This window comes from Astatotilapia calliptera, chromosome 22 (assembly GCF_964374335.1).
Source record: "Astatotilapia calliptera chromosome 22, fAstCal68.1, whole genome shotgun sequence".
NCBI lineage: Eukaryota > Metazoa > Chordata > Actinopteri > Cichliformes > Cichlidae > Astatotilapia > Astatotilapia calliptera.
The window spans coordinates 5,610,639-5,624,016 of record NC_137442.1 but is presented as its reverse complement, the minus strand read 5'-3'; the positions used below and the strand labels follow the sequence as shown (position 1 = coordinate 5,624,016).

Below are 13,378 nucleotides of genomic sequence, written 5' to 3'. Positions count from 1 at the left end.
GTCCTGGTCACGGAACACTGGAGCAGCTCTTTATCCTCTCAAGGATAGTTGAGGGCGCATGGGAGTTTGCCTAACCAGTCTACATGTGTTTTGTTGACTCGGAGAAGGTATTCAACCGTGTCCCTCGGGGTGTCCTGTGGGAGGTGCTACAGGAGAATGGGGTGTCTGGCCCATTGCTACGGGCCATTCGATCTCTATACAACTGTTGCAAGAGCTTGGTTCCTATAGCCGGTAATAAGTCAGACTCATTCTTAGGGATAGGTACCGGTATCTGGTGCCATTATGGCACCAATTCTGACATAAACGGTAGTAAAAGCAGCGCACATTTTGGTGCTTTATTTCGGTGCTTTTTTTTCCTGAGATGTCAAACACTTTGGATTCTAGCCAGTCATTTTACGTTTCGGAGGATAGTGGGTGGGCCCAGGTATGTATGTTGTTTTAGAGCAGAGCTACAGATTAAAAATGCCCAAGGCGAAGCGGTCAAAAGTCTGCCTGTACTTCACAGCAAAAGCTGCAAACTCAGCAGCCTGCAACAAGTGCTTTAAGGTGATACTGTGCAAAGGAGGTAACGCCTCGAATCTGATGAAACACCTGGCGAGGCACAACATTTTAAAGCCAAGAAATGCATTATTTGATAGCTTGCTGCAAGACCGAGCACCGAGTGTGGGTGTGGTGCCTGTTATTGGACCTGGAGCGGGTTCTTGGACATCCCCCAAGAACCCGAAGAGTAGAGTCCTGGCCCCTAGCCTTGCCAGTGTGGAAATGCAGAAATGCCCTGCAGTGCAGAAATGATGACAGATGATGATGGCAGCACCAGCCGTTCTTCTCTGCTTGAGTAGCTTAATGTTTTTCGTGTGTAATTTACGTTGCGTGGGCTAACCACGTTATTAAATTAATGCATGTAAAGTGAACTAGCAAACACCGTTGTAGTTACATGCGGCTGTCTTCTTGTTTGATGGCAGATACTCCCTTCACCCTGGCAAAAAAGGCTAAAATGACCAAAGAAAAAGTGGAAAACAGCTAAACATGAGAGGTTTTTTCCCCCCATTGTTTAGGCACTGCTTCCAACCAAGAGTGATGCCATAAATCCCCTATAGCTACAGAAAAGGCTAACATTGTTATCTTTTTACAAAAAAAAAACAAAACCCCCCCAAAAAAACAGCTTTTTGTGTTCCAATTTTGTGTTCTCCATTCTTTAAGCACCGGTTCGAGCACCGTTTAAGCACCGGCACCGTTTCAAAAGTATCGGTTTGGTACTGGTATCGGATAAAACCTAAACGATACCCATCCCTAGAAATGACGAAAGGAGAAAACTGAGATTTGAATCACACGGATGCTGATTAGCTCACTAGCGAGAAAATAATTCGATTACAGTAACGATGACAGAGTTTCATAGCATGGAGAAGTAGAAGGAAGAACCTACAATACACCCAAATGCCCAGGAATGCAGTCAGACAAGTGACTACCAATCTTCTTTTTTAATTTCACACGAAAGCCTCACGAACAGGAAACAAAAATAAAACGGAACACATCTACTGCTAAGAAAAACAAAGGCAAATAAATACCTGCCTTAAATATGCACAAAGGGACTTTACCAGTTATCCTGTTTGGTAAGCAAGAGTGGCATATTTCCAAAACTTGCAGATGAGGTGGAGCTCATGGGAGTTGGTTATGTGATACCATGCAAGCCCAAAGCAGCAGGTGACATTCAAACCTAAAGCAATAAGTTCCTGGTATTTATAAATGTACACATAAAAAGGTGTATTAGTTTCTACCACCAATAACATTACATACCATTTTTCATATAACCAAGAAGCACTCCAACATTTGACGCTCTTCTCTTCAACTCCAGTCTCCAGTCAAAATATAGATATTTCTGTAACTTGTTTTGTTTTTTTTTTACGTTCAGATAGTCACATTTTAGACCTTTTCTTGTAACGTGCACTCTGTGTTTGTACGCAAGTGAGTTTTAATGTCAGGAACACCAAAATCTGAACTATAATATGTAGTTTACTGGATATAGCTGTGCTGGTCACTTAGTGCTCAGAGGAGAAATATGGTATTTAACCAGATTCTTACGCTGGATGGCATTACCTCGGCCTCCAGTAACACTGTGAGGAACCTTGGAGTGATTTTTGACCAAGACATGTCCTTCAATGCACATATTAAACAAATATGTAAGACTGCTTTCTTCCATTTGCGCAGCATCTCTAAAATTAGAAACACCCTGTCTCAGAGTGATGCTGAAAAACTAGTTAATGCATTTATTACTTCTAGGCTGGGCTACTGTAATTCATTATTATATGGCAGCCTTCACACCTCCAACGGCCCCAACAATAGAGACACTTTGGACACTAATTCCCCCACCTCTCCCCCCTCCATAGAGCCATCACCACCTTCAAACCGTTCACCTACAACACCCCCCTCCTCATCCCACACAAAAGAGGATTTCACACCACCTCCTCCCACCACAACTCTTCATATTCATGAAGCAGATGTGAGGAAGCAGTTTAAGAACCTGAATGCTCGGAAAGCTCCCGGCCCAGACGGCGTGTCTCCTGCCACCCTCAGACACTGTGCAAACGAGCTGGCCCCAGTGTTTTCTGGCATTTTCAACTCCTCACTGCAGGCATGTCATGTGCCTGCCTGCTTCAAGTCCTCCACCATAATCCCTGTCCCCAAGAAACCTAGGATCACTGGACTAAATGACTACAGACCCGTGGCTCTGACATCTGTGGTCATGAAGTCCTTTGAGCGCCTAGTTCTCTCCCATCTCAGGACCCTCACGGCCCCCCTCCTGGACCCCCTGCAGTTTGCATATAGAGCCAACAGGTCTGTAGACGACGCCATCAACATGGCCCATCAATCCAGGATGAAGTGTAGGGCCATGTTGATCAGAATCAGAATTCTGATTCTGATCAACATGGCCCTACACTTCATCCTGCAGCATCTGGACTCCCCAGGAACATACGCCAGGATCCTGTTTGTGGACTTCAGCTCTGCCTTCAACACCATCCTTCCAGACCATCTCCGAGACAAGCTTTCCCAGATGAATGTGCCTGATCCCATCTGCCGGTGGATCACTGACTTCCTGACGGACAGGAAGCAGCATGTGAGGCTGGGAAAGAATGTCTCGGACTCCCGGACCATCAGCACCGGCTCCCCTCAGGGCTGTGTTCTTTCTCCTCTGCTCTTCTCCCTGTACACCAACTGCTGCACCTCCACCCACCAGTCTGTCAAGCTAATCAAGTTTGCAGATGACACCACCGTTATTGGACTCATCTCGGACGGGGACGAGTCTGCCTACAGGAGGGAGGTTGAACGTCTGGTGTCCTGGTGCAGCCACAACAACCTGGTGCTGAATGCCCAGAAGACAGTGGAGATTATTGTGGACTTCAGGAAGCACACAGCCCCACTCCCCCCCATCATCCTGACTGACACCCCCATCACCTCTGTGGACTCATTCCGCTTCCTGGGTACCACCATCACCCAGGACCTGAAGTGGGAGCCCACCATCACCTCCGTCATCAAGAAAGCCCAGCAGAGGATATACTTCCTGAGGCAGCTGAAGAAATTCAACCTGCCAACACGGACGATGATGCAGTTCTACACTGCAATCATTGAGTCCATCCTCACCTCCTCCATCACCGTGTGGTACGCTGGAGCCACTATCAGGGACAAACAGAGACTGCAGCGTGTTGTGCGCTCTGCTGAGAAGGTGATTGGCTGCAGACTCCCATCTTTGCAGGACCTGTACACCTCCAGGACACTGGGGCGTGCAGCCCGGATCTCAGCTGACCCTTCTCACCCTGGACACAGTCTGTTTGACCTGCTCCCCTCAGGCAGGAGGCTCCGGTCCATCCGCACCAGAACCTCTCGCCATAAGAACAGTTTCTTCCCCTCTGCTGTTGGACACATGAACAATAACCATATGACTGTCCCCGCCACTAACACATGACCCTACGCTGTGTTCACTGTATCATTCCATGTTTGGCACTGATCACCACCTGCACTCATGTATATATCTTTCAACGTAGCACTCTTAATACTTACTCTCATGTATATATCTCATGTATATCTCATGCACATATCTTTCCACGTAGCACTTTTAATTCTTATCCCCACTCAAAAAAATGAACTCAGCCTATCTCTGCTTTTACTAAAGTAGATTTTGTTGTTTGTTCTTAATAAACTCGATTTTGCAAAAATTCTTAAAGTGTTTGTGCAAATTTAATGAAATGTTGTTACTTTTTGTTGTTACACAAAGTCATTGAACTGTGTCAACGTAACATTGTTGAGTAAATTCACAGGTTTGTCCCTCTGCACATACTGCTGCGTGCAGAGCCCGCCTAAGTAAGGGCCAATGCGCATGCGCACCACCCTCTTTCTCAACCTTGCTTTTTCTTCGCCATGTGGACTGGTTCAGCCGCATTTTTGTCCAAAAATCAGGTAAGAAGTCATTTTTCTTGTAAAGCCCGTCTACATATATATGTTCACACGTCAGTTAATGTCGCAAGTGCTACTAAGAAAAGAGTACAGGCAGGGTTTTGCCCGGTAAAGGTTTGCTAACGTGGACTTGCTGCACGTGAGTTTCCAAATGATTTTGGAGGGGACTCCATTGCAATAGCAAAGCTCTGTTTTCAGCCCAAATGTAGTGTAGCGCTAGCGTCGGTATGCGTCGGTACAGGCAGCGCATTCGGTCCGGCACGCACTTTCGCGCCGAGTTTATACTCGGACGCCTGACTGCGTTGCACTTTAGCCAACAACAGTGGAGAAGCGCTCCTTGCTAGCAGACAGGTTAGGGTGTATTTTCTGTCTAATATTTCAGCTTACGTTTTGATGTAGCTTGCAGAAAGCATTTAGTAAGCTGGTGTAAGATGAACTGCATTAATGTTGTACAATGTCCATGGCATTTCTCACTCGACTTTTAATGTCAGATTACACACACATTTACACAATATGCAGTGGTGATGATGTAGATCAATAAATTCATTGTTGTAGCATACAATATTAAAAATAAAACTGATTAATATGAAACATTAACAATGTGCAAATTATTTAGTTTTTTCAGGGACAGTGTAATGAAAATGTCTTTTGTGCTTCTCCCCCAGATACGTTGATGTGGCAGTGCAAATTGTGCAAAAAAGTGGTGTCATCACGAGCTCTGTTATTAAAACACTACAGGTTAGTTCATAGTAGACAGCAGTATCCATGTGCCTATTCTGATTGTGTCTGTGTTTTCAAAACATGGAATGCTCTACATAGCCACTTAAGCAGATCACATACCCAAAGAACTCTAGACAAGTCTGTGAGTTTGGCAACATTTAACTGCCATTTGTGTTCCTGCTGCAACATAGCTTCAGAGCAGGAGTATTTTTCTCACATTAACAACCATCTAAAATGTAACGAGACTGTGCATTGCATGTTTGAGGGTTGTTCTTTCAAAACAAATATCTATGGTACATTCAAGTCTCATCGAAATAGGAAACACAATCCTTATACCTTAAAAGACTTTAAAATCTGTATTGCTAACACTATTGTAGGCCAAACATCAGCTGATGACAGTACAGACACTATTGTAGAAGAGGACATAAGTGCAAATATTGATCACGATACAACTACAAGTGAGACTAAAGATTTGGCAAATGTAATAGAACTTAATTTTGCATCTCTTTTACTTAAGTTGGAAAACTATTTTCATGTTCCCAGCATAGCAATTGACGAGTTGCTTTCAGAATTGCACTACCTGATAAGCTGTGCATCAGTGCCTTTGACAAATCAAGTAATTGTAGACATACTCAAGAATCATAACCTTTGTCTAGACCAGCCTGTTATTGAAGAACTGACAAAGGCAGTTTCTTTTAACCCTTTGTTAAAAGCCATAGAAAAGGACGGCACACTTGCCACTGCCTTCAAACGCAGACAGTATTACAGAAAACATTTTGAAGTAATTGATCCAATTGAATACATTCTCGACTCCCAAAGCAAGAGGACCTTTCAGTATATTCCTATTCTAAAATCATTACAGCAGATATTTAAACAAGAAAACATACTGAACAAATTTGTCACTAGCCACAATCAGAATCCTTTTGTAAATAAGGAAAAGTATACATCATATAAAGATGGTCTACATTTTCAAAATAATGAGTTTTTCTCAGGCGGTGAACTAAGAATCTCTATTTGTCTTTATGTTGATGATTTCGAAATTTGCAATCCATTGGGGACATCACGGAAAAAGCATAAACTTTGCTCAGTTTACTGGATTTTAGGTAACTTGCCACCAGGTAGTCATTCATCCCTCTCTTCTATTTATTTGACTCTCTTGTGCAAAAGTGAGGACCTTAGGACCTTTGGCTATCCAAAAATATTTGAGCCACTTTTGCAAGACCTTGTCATTTTAGAGCAGCAGGGAGTGTTCATTGACAATTTAGGGGTCAACTTTAAAGGCACTGTCCAATATGTAGTGGCAGACAGCCTCGGAGCTCATGGATTGGCCAGTTTTGTGGAAAGTTTTTCTGGAGATTACTTTTGCAGGTTTTGTACTGCTACACGCTCAGAGATTGAATCAAAAGCTACAAATAGTGACTTTTCTCTGAGAACTGAGGAGCTCCATCGTGTACACATAGCAACTGCACGTGAGACAGGGGTAGCTTGTTGTGGTGTGAAAAGCTCGTGTGTCTTGGCAGACAGTCTGTCTTTCTTCAAGGTCACTGCAGGATTCCCCCCTGATCTTGCACAGACAAGATCAGGGGGGAAGATAGGGTGATTGTGGCTCAAGAGTTGGGAGTTCGCCTTGTAACTGGAAGGTTGCCGGTTCGAGCCCCGGCTTGGACAGTCTCGGTCGTTGTGTCCTTGGGCAAGACACTTCACCCATTGCCTACTGGTGGTGGTCAGAGGGCCCGGTGGCGCCAGTGTCCGGCAGCCTCGCCTCTGTCAGTGTGCCCCAGGGCGGCTGTGGCTACAATGTAGCTGCCATCACCAGTGTGTGAATGTGTGTGTGAATGGGTGGATGACTGGATATGTAAAGCGCTTTGGGGTCCTTAGGGACTAGTAAAGCGCTATATAAATACAGGCCATTTACCATTTACCATTTATCTATTTTTTTAGGATGTGGACTTCCATGAGGCCGAAAGCGAAATGGAGAAGACGCTCGTTGGCATCTACGTCATCAAACCAGAAGGAGAGCGTGACCTTGACCCGGCAGAAGACATTGGTATCATAATTGAGGGTGTCGCTGTGCTCAGAGATCTTCCTGATGTTGCCACTGCTGTTGTGTTGTTGTTCGGCCTGATCTACACTTTAAACATGAGCTACCCATCCAACCTCAGGTACACTTTTGAGTTTTTTCAGAAAGTACTGATGGGACTTGATGCTAAGAAGCTATCAAACAAAGTTCAAGTGCTCAGAAACAAACTCCTTGAATAAAGAGGAGGAAGCGGGAGGCCCTTATTGCTTTACGTTCAGGTATAGTTAAGTTGTTCATAAACACTTTTTTTCATTGTCAGTACTGTTTCTTGGGAACATTCACTAGTTTTAGAGAACAATAATGTTCATTTGCATTTTAGCAAAATACTGTTACTTAAAAAATTGGTGTTGCACTTCTTCTACTGCTACTTGACAACATACAGAAAATGACAGACATTTTAAAAAGTTTTAGCGGTTAGGCCGCTGTGATTTGATATTTCAAAGAATGTGACATTTGGCAGCTGTCTGCAACTTGGGATGTAACCATAACTTGAAAAACTGAGTAGCACTGTTTTACAGTACAGTTTTTGAACAAAACAGCCAATTTTCACTGTTTTAAATGAGTTTAGTTTGCTCTTTCATGCTTATCAGTGTTTGAAAATAATTCCTGAAACGTCTTGTAAAATGTAGGATTTTTTTTGATAATTTGGATGCTTTCTGGACCAGTTGAAAGACAAGTTGGTTAGCACTTCACTGATCTTTGAAGTAAAATATTGTTTTATGCACAAAGTATTTAGTTAAAGTTGTAACAAGTTGTCTGCATTGATTGCACTTTGTGTTAAGCTACGGCTCTACAGTCTTTTCGGTCTGTCAACAAGTATTTAATATGCACTGAATGTGCTTAGTAAAGACAGGACTTTGTTGGATCATTATTTTAATCATTTTAGTTTGACGACAAGTTGGTTAGCACTTTAAACTGATCTACATTTTCTGCACAAAATATTCACTTGGAATTTGTAACAAGTTGCATTGATTGCACTTTGTGTTAAGCTGTTGTGCTTGGAAAAAAGTATTTTATATGAACTGAATGTGCTTATTAAAGGCAGGATTGTGTTTGATAATTTGGGTGCTGTCTTCATTTCTTCCTAAAAGATCTCCCTAAGATTTACTTAAAAATGTTATGTCAAGTGGTTCCACATAACTGCTTTAAGTAACTTTTAAGAAACTTTGCTATTTTGTATGGAAGTAACCAGTGTAAATGATTTATTTGTAATTGTATTGAATAGAAATTACTTAACAATTTTATATAATTCAAAAGCAACAAAGTTATGTAGCAGCTACATAGCAGTTTTACAAAGATACTACCTAACCAGGTTATGTCCTTCTAAAGCAGAAAAGTTATGTACCAGCTAAGTAACAGTATTACAAAGATATTGCCTAAACAAGTTATGTAGGCTTAAAGCAACAAAGATAAGTATCAGCTAAGCATTGCAATTAAGTTACATTTAGCCAATACACTTACGTAAATATAACTTAACAGTATTGAGTTCAAACTAAGTAACAGCATTTCTTAAAAGTTACTTAAAGCAGTTGTGTGGAACCACTTGACATAACTTTTTTAAGTAAATCTAATGTTTTATTTTTTTGTGTACTTTTATTTTTTCCATGTCTATTTAAGTGTTATTTATGACACCATGTTTGCACTGAAGCACCGCAGCAATTTCCTAATGTTGTAAACCTGCTCAACATTTGGCAATAAACCCCATTCTGATTCTGATCTCTGATTCTATTATCAGGATGTCCTAAAAACTCACTGAAAAGCCTTCAGCTAATCCAAAATGCTGATGCAAGAGTCCTGACAGGGACTAGAAAGAGAGAGCATATTTCTCCTGTATTGGTTTTCCTTCATTGACTCCCCGGTAAATACAGAATTGAATTCAAAATCCTGCTCCTCACATACAAGGTCTTAAATAATCAGGCCCCATCTTATCTTAATGACCTTAGTACCTTATCACCCTATAAGAGCACTTCGCTCTCACTCTGCAGGCTTACTTGTTGTTCCTAGAGTATTTAAAAGTAGAATGGGAGGCAGAGCCTTCAGTTTTCAGGCCCCTCTTCTGTGGAACCAGCTTCCAGTTTGGATTCAGGAGACAGACACTATCTCTACTTTTAAGATTAGGCTTAAAACTTTCCGTTTTGCCAAAGCAAAGGAGTTTTTAGTTCCCACTGTAAAGCGCTATACAAATGCAGGCCATTTACCATTTTACAATTTAAGTAGATCAATGCTTATATTGTATTTTTTTAGACTTAAAAAATACTTCAAAAATATGCCCCACTTAAAAACGAAGTGCTGACTGGAGTGAGGGGGGGGGGGGGGGGGCATAAATCATGTCATTAAACATGATTTATTGCAGAAAACTACTGAAGTAAAAATGAACACAGGGAAGCACTTATCTTCAGAGTCTTCAGGCCAAAACAACAAACAAAACACCCCCTTTAACTAAAAATCAAACCAAGAACTCTCTAGCCGAAAACAAAATACAGTGGCTGAGCTCCTTGTCTAGCCAAAAACAGGAGAAAATGATCGAAACAAAAAATGGCAGAGAACCCCTACCCTACTTCCACTGTGATGAACTCATTACCACTGTAAAGGCACACCTTTGCTCACAATAAAAGAAAGAAAACCAAAGTTACACAAAGTTTAAATTCACACACACTAAAGTTTGCTGCCCAAACGACTGTAGCTCACAGCTCTGGCAAAATGGGGGAAGTGGCAGGGGCGTGGCAGTTTAGGATGGCAGACTATATGCCGTGGCTGACAAGCTGCAACACACCTCAGCTGTGGCTCATGAGGCAGACCTGTAACACAGGAAAGGAGAAAAAAACTCTCTCACAGAGGGAGAGCCACTAGAAGTCAGCGACCGTAACAACATAACAGAAATGCCTTTTTAATTTAAAAAAAATGTAATGATTAATAATTAATAATAATTGCTCTAATATGCTGAAGTTAAACACACCTCATATACCGAGAATGTAAACTAGACTTGCACCAGGAAACAAACCTTAACAATGGATTTAGCCCAACTTTGCTGTCACATTGCTTCTGCAGGTAAGATCATGATCCACAATCATTTTACTGGAGCAAATTATGTTTTAGTAAAGTATGCTAACTTTGACATGTATATAGGGATTTGATTCTGACTTTTAGAGCTCTTCATGGACACGCACCAGCTTACGTCACTGAACTTCTACAGCACTATGTCCCTAGCAGGTCCTCGAGGTCATGTGATCAGGGCCTACTTGTCATACAGCATACAAGGCTGGGAACTAAGGGACACAGATCTTTTGCCACTGTGGCCCCCAGACTGTGGAACTCTCTCCCACTGAGGTTAAAATCTGTGGGCTCAGTAGTCTCTTTCAAGAAACAACTAAAAACACATCTTTTTAGAATTGCATTTCGTTTTGTCTTTTTTTGTTTTATACCTTGTTATCTCTTTTTGAAGCACTTTGTGATCTTTTGTCTAGAAAGATGTATATAAAAAATATGTTACTTACTTTACTTACTTATGTTATCCCCACGAAACACTGGCAGTCTTAAATGGCATAAGCTGTAAGGAACTTGACAGATGTATTAATATTATTAGGAGAAAATCATTTTCTGATGGATGCATGCATCAGAAGATGCATCTTTATTTTGCAGGAAACGGGCAGAAACAGGTAACATATAGATAAATGCTTATATTGTTTTTTGGGACACAAAAGAAATGCCTTTTCAATAATAATAATAATAATAATAATAATAATAATATCAATTAAACCCTTGTTCAAGTATGCTGAGTGTCAGCTGAGGTTAAGCACACCTCATATGCTGATAGTGTGAACTAAACTTGCACCGGGAAACAAACCTTAACAAACCTGTAAAACCACGCAACTCTTCTCTCAGGTCTTCACTTCAACTCCATCTTTCTAAATATGACGATGAAGCTAATGCTGCTGCTCCTTAGCTGTCACATTGCTTCTGCAGGTAAACATCCCAGCTACAATACATACATGCTGGGACTCACTCTGAACTTGTTACATTCGAGTTTGTGTGTCAGGTTCTTTGTGTTACAGTCAAAGAATTTGGCACATTGTATTGGACATAGGCAGGTATTGGCAAGCAGGCAAGTGAAGCACTTCATGCTTCAGTGGGTGAAAGCAGGAACAGATGCAACAATAGATAAATGTTTAAACTAAGTACTGCCAACCCTATTTTTTTCACATGTTAGAACAACAATAGTTAACATTAAAGATAAAGAAAAGATACCTTATTTTTATTGCTTCTTTTCTGCCATGGTTTAAGTGCAAGTAAGAAATGCCTTAAAACTTTCAAGCTCTAACAGAAATATAATCTGACCTCGAGCAGTGGTTTTACTTTTGCTTTATTTTATTGGGAGAGCCAAAACATTTTAGCTCTGATTTTCTGAAATAATTAGGATTAAAAAATTGGATAACACAAATGCATGTTTTATCAGCCAGTGATTAACAATTGAATTTGATTTGCACTACAACTCTTCTGCACTGTCCATTAGTGATGTAGTAGAAAAGGGCTGGTATATAGTATAAAAAACATATATTTTAAACATGGTTTATTTACACTACTAGACTCCTACACTCCCACAAGATTTAGGCAGAATGCTTTTAATACACGTGAAATAGTTTCCTGATACATATTTCTGTTAAACAGATGATTCTTCATCATTTGCAGTTTAGCAAATCCAAAGACTCTGTCTCAAAAGTGTTTAGCAGAAGCTTTAGTGAAAATGTTAAAGAATATAGCAACATAGTTTTTTAAATGATTTAAAGTGCACTGTAAAAGCTAAGTAGTTCTCAGAACTAAAAAGAAATATGCAAACCTGTTGCTTCTAAAAAACTAAGTAAAGCTTACTTAAGTAGTAAAGGTTGTGTTCGTTAATAGTCTGAATAGCCCAGAGGAAGAAGCTGTTTCTGAGTCTGGGGGTGTGGGACAGGTGGTGGGCGGGGTGCAAGGGGGTCACCTGTGATGGTCCTGGTTTCCATGAGACAGGAGAATCGGGCGATGGTCACCGGGGTGGCTCTTTAAGTTAGGAAAAAGGAAGCAAAGATGAACCTGGAATTTCCCCTAAACAGCCCTGGCATCTGGTTATCATGTCCATCAGCATTAAAGGGAAAAGCAAGAAAAAATACCAAGTAACTCTTGGCTATGATAATTCGTCATCTCTGCAGCTGCCACAGAACACCAAAGTACAAATATGCACACAAATATGTAATTCATGCTAACAGGAGGATTAAAAAATATTATCATGCTGTTACATTATTAATTTTTATAAAATTGATATTAAAAGAAAAGAAATAAAGAAAAGAAATAAAGAAAAAGAAATATGCAAACTCATTGCCTCTAAAAAAAACTCATTATGAGTGTATAAATTTGGAACTATTGGAACTAAGGAACTATTTTTAGTAGTACTTTATTTTTAGTAGAATATTTATTCTACGTTTGTCATGTTCCTGGGTATGTTGACCCAGCGTTTTAGGTTTAGTTTATTTGGATGTTGTTCATGTTTAAGTTCATTAGATTAGCGAAGTTCATTTGGTTATTAGACTCCTTGTGTTTTCTTCCCCTGTATTTAAGTTTCCCCTCACCCTTTGTGTTTTATGCTGCATGTCTTATGTTATCAAGTTTGTTTTGTCATGTCTGCATCTCATGTTTCCTGTTTTATTTTGAAGGAGTCGTGTGTTCTTTGCTCATTGTATTTAGTTTCACTTCCCCTGTCCTGTCGTTACCCTCATGTCAGTCAGATGTTCCCCCATGTGTTCCCACGTCCTCTAATCACTTCCTGTGTATTTAAGTCCTCTGTTTTCAGTAGTGATGGCCAAATGAAGCTTTCTGAAGCACTGAAGCTTTTTAACACAGTCCTCTCTGGTGACATCTGGTGGCCAAAATTATGAAGAGCAGCTTGAATCCACAAAATAAAACCAACCGCTTCATTATGACTGCTCACTCTACAGAGTGTAATTCTGTCTGATATTGGGCCGCCGTTGTGTTGCTTTGAACGTGGTTTTTTTTTTTTTTTGGGGGGGGGGGGGTTAAAAAATTTGGTTTATTTGTTTAATAAATAATCTTGACCGGTAAACTCTCCTTGTTCGAACATGCACCATGGTGTGGTCTTTCTTT

General features: G+C 40.8%; 1 protein-coding gene across 1 annotated transcript; it reads left to right on the top strand.

Annotated features, from left to right (window-relative positions):
• The first annotated feature begins 4,363 nt into the window (after positions 1–4,363).
• Positions 4,364–8,306, top strand: LOC145423728 (uncharacterized). Its single transcript, XM_080296478.1, has 3 exons — positions 4,364–4,449; positions 5,112–5,184; positions 7,108–8,306. Exons 1-3 carry the CDS (start codon positions 4,364–4,366, stop codon positions 7,423–7,425), a joined length of 477 nt encoding a protein of 158 aa, XP_080152604.1. The 3' UTR covers positions 7,426–8,306.
• Positions 8,307–13,378: the final 5,072 nt, after the last annotated feature.

Bases quoted from the DNA above. Each gene is read 5' to 3' on its own strand.
- LOC145423728 (XM_080296478.1), top strand. From the start codon at position 4,364: ATGCGCATGCGCACCACCCTCTTTCTCAACCTTGCTTTTTCTTCGCCA. The intron at 4,450-5,111 runs GTAAGAAGTCAT...CTTCTCCCCCAG, and splicing joins CATTTTTGTCCAAAAATCAG to ATACGTTGATGTGGCAGTGC. The intron at 5,185-7,107 runs GTTAGTTCATAG...CTATTTTTTTAG, and splicing joins CTGTTATTAAAACACTACAG to GATGTGGACTTCCATGAGGC.